The sequence below is a fragment of the Asparagus officinalis genome, chromosome 1, assembly GCF_001876935.1.
Source record: "Asparagus officinalis chromosome 1, Aspof.V1, whole genome shotgun sequence".
Taxonomy (NCBI): Eukaryota; Viridiplantae; Streptophyta; class Magnoliopsida; order Asparagales; family Asparagaceae; genus Asparagus; species Asparagus officinalis.
The window spans coordinates 50,859,905-50,867,963 of record NC_033794.1 but is presented as its reverse complement, the minus strand read 5'-3'; the positions used below and the strand labels follow the sequence as shown (position 1 = coordinate 50,867,963).

The window sequence follows — 8,059 nt, the reverse complement described above, 5'->3', positions numbered from 1 at the left end:
ACATTGGTATAGTTTTTGCACTGAATAAATGTCACCTTTAGCAAATAACAAGAGGTCATCTGCAAATATAAGGTGAGTAATCTTAAGATTGCTACACCTTGGGTGAAATTTGAAGAGCTTGTCATTCTTTAAAGAATTCAAGCTCCTAGAAAGGTACTCCATTCCCAGTATAAAGAGGTAAGGAGAGAGGGGTGATCACCCTGTCTCAATCCATGTTTTCCTTTGAAATACCCATGGAGGGAGCCATTAAGAGAAATTGAGTACTTTGGGGAAGAAATACATGCTTTAATCCAGTTTATCATGACCACAGGAAAATTCAACCCTTCTAGCATGTCAGTAAGAAAATTCCAGCTAATAGTGTCAAAAGCCTTCTTAATATCAATATTAAGCATAACCCTTTGAGATATATGTTTCCTATTATAGATTTTAATAAGCTCATGTGCAAGGAAAATATTGCTAGAAATCTGCATGCCTTTGACAAAAGTACTTTGTGCTTCATCCACAAGATAGCCCATAACTAATTTAATTCTATTAGCAAGGATTTTAGAAATGAACTTGTAGAGACAATTACAGCAAGCAATTGGCCTAAAATCAGCAGGAGTATTTGGGCATTGTACCTTAGGAACCAAGGTAATGGAAGCAGCAAGCAATTGGCCTAAAATCAGCAGGAGTATTTGGGCATTGTACCTTAGGAACCAAGGTAATGGAAGTGGAATTTACAGTGCCCAGAAGCTTTCCGAGTATTTGGGCATTGTACCTTAGGAACCAAGGTAATGGAAGTGGAATTTACAGTGCCCAGAAGCTTTCCATTTTTGAAGAAATCTTCTATAGATTTTAAAACCTCTTCCCCAATGACAGGTCATGCAGTTTTGAAGAATAAAACACTATATCCATCTGGCCCTGGAGCTTTATTATTAGACATGGAGAAGATTGCCACTTTAATTTCCTCTTTAGAGACAGGTTTTGATAATTTCTTGATTTGAGACTCTAACAGGCAAGGTCTAGATTTGATGATGTAGAGAACTCTCACATTATTTTTGTGCCTGTTCCTTTTAGCAACAGCATGAAAATAACTAGTGCTCCTGTCACCATGCATACTCCAAGCTACTCTAGCTTTTTGTTGATAGAATGATACTTCACAGTCCATAAATTTGTTGTAAGAAGAAATATTTTCTTTTTCTTGACAGATGAGCATAGGGTCTAGGGGGTTGTTTTGAAGTTTCTTCTGAGTATCTTCCAAAACAAACTTTGCTCTTTGTACCTGCTCACTAATATTGTAAAAGTGTCTCTTGTTTAACACCTTCAAAGCTCCCTTTAGCATATTGAGTTTGGTGCATACAGAGTACATTGTGCATCCTTGAATGTCATATTTCCAGATTTCAGAGACAGTAGGTAGGGAATCTGCATGTTTGGTCCACATCTTGAAAATTTTAAAGGACTTTTTTCCTTGCAAACAATCCTCATAGATAGAAATCAGAGCTCGAGAATGATCTGAAAAGTAAGGTAACAAAAATTCTGCATGACTTGAATTAAAAACATTAATCCATTGATCATTCACTAAAACTCTGTCAAGTCTACTCCACACTCTGGTATCTGTCATTTGTTTATTATTCCAGGTATAAAAGCAACCTAGAGTTTTCATGTGATTAAGGTGGCAATCTGTAATGAAATTGTTGAAATCTCTAGTATCTGAGTTAGTAAGGACTGCTCCACCAAGCTTTTCATCATTACTAATCATTGCATTAAAATCACCACAGATAAGCCAATGAACACTACCAATTAGTTGCAGAATTTGGTTTAATTCTAACCATAACTCTTGTCTGGCCTCCATTTGATTAAACCCATACACTGATGAAATGACACAATCCAGCCTTCCATCAAATGATTTTATTGCACAAGTAATTTGCTGATCTGAGATTTTAACAATCTGAACATCAAAAATCCTTGGATCCCACAGAATAAGAATCCTAGTTTTTGAAGAACCTCTGACATTAGATAACCACTTCCAGCCATTTGCTATCCTCTTAGCAAACATTGATAGCTTTGATTCTTTTATTTTAGTTTCCAGGAGAGCTATGAAAGAGAGATGATATTGTAGCAAATATTTTTTTGACCAAACGCTATTTGGAGGATTTATTCAATCCCCTAATGTTCCAAAAAGACAAATTCATTTTGAATAGCCCCCTCTATCAATAGTAGAGGGATCAATATCCTTTTTCTCCAAGAGTGTGCAACTGACAGGAGTTAGAGATGCATTTTTTTAATTCTGATCCCTTGAACAAGAATCCAGGAATTCTCAACATTATTGCCAGAACCAAGAGTCTGTTTAGAAATACCAGTATCAGATTTTTGTACACATTCTTCATGCTCAACATGCACAGCTTGTAGTAACCCATTCTTACTACTCATTTGTTGAATATCAACTCCATTTCCCAGAACATGCACAGCTTGCATTAACCCATTCTTACTACTCATTTGTTGAATATCAACTCCATTTCCCAGAACATGCACAACATGAGCTTGCTGCACATATTTAGGCTCCTTCTCAACATGTACAGACTACTGGAAATCAGACTGAAAGGTCATATTACTGCTACTATGCTCATCCTTGTCTTTTCCATGCACAATATGCATAGGATTGTTTCCAGTGTGAAACACAAATTTACTGCAACCAATATTTGCAGAATCTTGCATCATTACTTCTTTTCCTTTTTCCAGAGTATTCCTTTGAGCAATAACATGCTCAACTTGTGTACCATTTCCATTGATTAGGCTCATGTCATTCAAGTCATTCCCAGTACTATTTTCATCTTTGATACCAGCCTTACTTTTAGGGATCCACCTTTGTATTCTGGTATGCCTCCTGCAAAAACTAGTCTCATATCCCACTTGTTTACAAAAATCACACCATCTAGGTTTTAGTTCATAATTCACCTTCTGAAAAAAAATTCCCATTTTTTCCCTGAATAGAGATTTGATCTGGAAGAGGAGATGGCATACTAACTTCAACAAGTACTCTGGCATATTCTAGCCTCTGTCTGCTTGCAGTTAGTTTATCAGTAGTAATAGGTTTGCCAATAAGACTTGCTATTTTGCTAATACATTTTGCATTCCACAGATTGAGTCTTAGCCCTAGTAACTGAATCCACATTGGATATATACAGTCATTTCTTTTTCCTATCTCTTCATCAATTGACCAGGGTTTAAAAAGAAGTGGCCTAGACCCAAAAAACCAAGGTCCACTTTCAAGAATAATCCTCATTTCTTCTTTACTTTTGAATTTGTACAAAAATAAACCTAGTTTAAGAATACAAATCTCAGGCAAAGCCAAATGAGACCAAACTTTTTGAACAAAAGATTCTATAGCTTTGTACTTAATATTTATTCCCAGGACTTGACTAATAAGAGCAGATTCCCAAATAGATGCTTCTTCATATCATTCATCTTCCCCAAATGTCACTGAATCTTTTTCATTTGGAGGCACAAAATTCAAATCTAGGACACAACTAAGCTTTCTATTGTCAGTAAAAAAAACTAACCCAGCTTTTCTTGGCATTGTTGCTAACAGGGACCGAATTATTCATAACTTTTGCAGACTCTAATGGCGAAAAATCTAGATTATCTCCATTATTTTTACCAACATTTGATTCATTTTTAATTAGAGAGCCATCTAAAGAGATGTCCTCAGGAAATATCTCAACAGTATCTAATGCAATAGTAATTTTATCTGAATTTAATATTGGATTTAAGAGATCAGAGTCAATGATTCTTGATGATTTTACACAAAAATGTTGAGATAGAGGAAACACCTCTGAATCATTGACATCAGCCTAAGAAACCCTATCAGATCTATGAGTTCTAGAGAGCAGAGACTTACAGAGCAATCGAGAATGAACCCCAGCCATCGGAGGAGAATCCTGAGGAAGAGAATTTACAAAGGAGTTTGAAGAGCTTAAAATTTCCACCATAGATTTCCTATAAGTGTCTAAAAATGCCTATAGGCGTCTGCACCCAGCTCGAGACAAAGAGAAGGCGATGAACGTCATCATCCAAGTCAAGAAGGATTATCCGAGTGGCCTGCGCTTGTTGGTTAGCTCCAAGTGACCGAACACGCTCGTCAGTCAGCTCGTGCGTGTTGGTCAGCTAAAGTGACCGAACACGCTCATCAGTCAGCTCACGCGCATCGGTCAGCTCTAAGTGACCGAACGCACTCGTCAGTCAGCTTGCGCTCATCAACCAGCGAAGCGTACAAGTCAATAAGACAACCAAATACGTAAATCGGCAGAAAGTACAAGTCCGAGAAATTCAGGAAACACCAAAAAGCTCAAAAGAGCTCGAAACTCGCGTGGCGCATGGGTCACCCAAAGGTGACCCGTGGCCACACGGGTTACAGACTGGTGACCCGTGGCCGCGCGAGTCACCGGCGTGTGTAGGCTGTCTAAAAATCATAATAGATAGTTGATCCCTATCAAGCTTTAATGATGAAAGTTACAATCAGATGACTTTTATGCTAACAAATGCAAGTGGCAAATGGAGGACTCTTCACATAGATCGAGAAGAGTTACAATTCAACGACACTTCCGACGACTGATGAAAACTCTATTCAGTGGTCTTCGCAATCAACAGTGAGAGTTACAATCTGACGACTGTCACACCCCATAACAGCTAACGCAAGGATTATTGAACAATGGTTCTTGCAGTGCTCTTCAGAAGAGGTTATAAGTCAATTAGCCCCTTCTAAAATGCGGAACTCATCTTCGCGTTACAATTTTTGAAATGCAGGTGACCCCCGCGTTTCCAAGCTGCAATAAGCAAAACGCGAGCGGCCCTCACGTTTTTGACGTTCAGTCAGCACCTAACTCCGCGTCTCAATTCTAAGATGCGAAGTTAGGGTACTGAACGCAAAATTAGGCGTTTGACTTGTTCAAATATGAGTTGAACAGTTGCAGAACCGATTCCCCTATGATTTGAGGGATTTTCGCCCACTTAGGAGCGGATTTATGGGTTGGTTACACCCCTTATCCTCCTATAAATAACTGCCTTACTCAACCGAGTAAGGGGGTTGAAGTTTTTTTTTTGGGAGATCAAAACCGCACGGAGTTCAGATCGAGGGAGAGGTTCGACTTGATTTCGAAGATCAAATCATCTCTGAAATCAGTAGAGTTCTTGGCAGTTAAAAGATCAGATTCTTCAGCAACAAATAGATATATTTGGCTTATCAACCGATTATCTGGTTCTAACAACTCTTTTCACAGAGTTCTAGCTCGTTCTGAGTTCTAAAAACTCGTTAAGAGTTATTCCTCAAATTTACCACAAAAGTTCATTGTTCCCACGAGATACAAGACGGTCGGATCGTCAACGGAGAGCAAATTCAACGCTAACATTCGAAGGAGACATTCCATCGCTACCGAGAAGAATCCAGATTTAAACAAAGGGGAGAATTAAATTCAATCTCCTCTCTTTTGTAATCGAATTGTAATTAAGATTGAAGGAATACAAGTCAATTTTCTTTCAATACTTTTATTACAAATTTTTCAAATAAAAAAGATGGCGACTCAACTGGGAACTATCTTTTCTGACGAAGATGTGGTGGCGTAATCCGACGTCCACCTCAAGGGAACTACTGTTGAAACTCTCATCGTGGAATTTGATCAAGCCAAATACGAAGAAGCCCTCTCCTCTGGATCACTTAGCCCCAAGGCTAGGCGTGACTCCCGCAAGATCTCCAAAGAGATCAAAACTGTTGCTGAAATACCAAAGAAAGCCCTCTCCTTTGGTCAAGATTTGTCGAACAGCCCCTCTACCTCAGGGGTGGGCTTAGCCTCTGTCGAACTCATCCAGCGAGTTGAACGTCCCACATCCGCGTCAACAAGACGTGCTTCGGGCCATAAACGGCCTATAGAGGTGTATCGTAAATCACATGATGGAGTTTTGCTTCGATGCCTCTCTCAGAAGGAAGCAAAAGAGGCCCTCAAGGAAGCTCACGACGGAATGTGCGGAGCTCATCAGCATGGAGCTAAGTTAGGAGATCGCCTCCGATGAATTGGTTATTATTGGCCAAGGATGTTCTCAGACGCAGTTGACTACGCTAAACGTTGTCACGCATGTCAGATTCATGGGGACTTTATCCACCAAGCGCCAGGTAACTTACATCCCACACCCACATCTTGGCCATTCGAGATGTAGGGTATGGATGTCGTGGGACCAATCTCGCCCCGACTTCTAAAGGACACCGGTTCATTCTGGCTGTAACCGATTATTTTTCTAAATGGGCGGAGGCAATCCCATTGAAAGAAGTCAAGATGTCAAATGTAATTAAGTTCATCAAACATCACATCATCTATCGTTTTGGAGTCCCGAGACGGATAGTTCACGACAACGGGACACAATTCGTCAGTTTTGGGTTTTAGAGATTTTGTGATAAATTCAGGATCCAAAGAGTTGCCTCTACGGCGTATTATCCACCGACAAATAGCCTCGAAGAAGCCTTTAACAAGACCATCATGAAAATTCTCAAGAAGTTCGTCTCTAAGAGCCGACGTGATTGGGACGAAAGACTCGGCGAATGTTTGTGGGCTCATCGTACAACGGTAAGGACCCCTACAAGAGCTACGCCATTCTCTTTAGTATATGGCTGCGAAGCTGTACTACCACTAGAGATTCAAATCCCTTCCCTGAGAGTCACGATTACAACTAGACTGACAGAGGAAGAGAAACACTAACGACGTCTCCGAGAACTTGAAGCATTAGACGACAAACGACTTCAAGCTCAGCAACAGATCGAGTTGTATCAAGCCCGGATTTCCAAAGCCTACAACAAAAGGTTAAAGAACGGATTTTTAAGAAAGACGATTTAGTTTTGGCCAATAGACGACCCATGGTAATGACACACAAAACCAAAGGGAAGTTCAATCCTAAATGGGAAGGGCCCTTCGTAGTAGAATCGGTTTATTCGAACGGAGCTTATCGCCTCATCAATCAAAAAGGAGACATGCTCATGATGCCAATTAACGGGAAGTTTCTTAAAAGATACTTTCCGTAAATCATGCAGCCCCCTGAACTCCAGTCGAGTCAGGCTGGGGGTTGCCAATTCATAGTGTATTCCGGGAATAAATGTTTAATTTTCATGTCTTGTATATCGTTATGTTAACATTACACCTCTGACGATTGAAATTTTCTGGAATTATTCTAAGTAATAATAAAGAGAATTTCGATTTTATACTACACTTGCAACATTCGCATTACTTTTCATTGTCTTGAAATAGAATTCGACAAAAGAGATAATGAAAGGCAAGATGATATCATTTTCATTCAATATTGTTAATTTGAATACAAAGTGATGATGATTAAAATGAAAATGATACAAAATTCCTTAGTCAAAAAAAAGTACAAAATCTAAACATCAGGCTTCGTCAACTTAAGAGATTTCAGCCTAGACTTGAAGGCAGAAAGTTTCTTCTGGTGAGCTGCTCGGATTTGTTCTTCAATCTCCCTTCTGAGTTCCGCTTTAATAGGAGCAGCAGTAACAATGTCTCTTCGAATCCCCTCAGCCGCATGGAGCGTGCGGCAAAAATCCGTATAAATAAGACCGCTTTGAAGCTCGAGCCCTTTTCTGACATCCTCATATTGAGCCAACTGGGCTTTCTTCTGGTCCAACTCAGCTTCCAATTGAGCAATAGCTTCTTCAATGGCACGAATTTTAGAAACAACACCTTTGATATCAGTATATATTTGAGTATGTTGCTTCCTTAAGGTAGTTATGCGGGCCTTTTTATCAGACAAGTCCTTGCGAAGGATCTCTCGATGATGCATCTTCGAGATTGTAGCCAAGGAGAGAGCCGGCTCCACTTCAGAGTCCAGATTGGTGTGCTGCAGCTCCTTGAAAGCTGTCAACTCTGCCTTCAAGAGGATGATGATCCCTTTACAATGCTCAGTCTATGACACATCACCCTTATCCCTGACTTTATCCTAGCACTTGGTCAGGATAGGCTCACAATCCTCAAAGGAAGCTCCCCAACACTGACGATATTAACAGTTGTTTGTATCCAATGTTCTAATT

General features: G+C 39.8%; 1 protein-coding gene across 1 annotated transcript; it reads right to left on the bottom strand.

The window, feature by feature from the left end:
* LOC109834188 lies at window positions 860-2,035 on the bottom strand. Its single transcript, XM_020402132.1, has one exon. It carries the CDS (start codon window positions 2,033-2,035, stop codon window positions 860-862), a length of 1,176 nt encoding a protein of 391 aa, XP_020257721.1.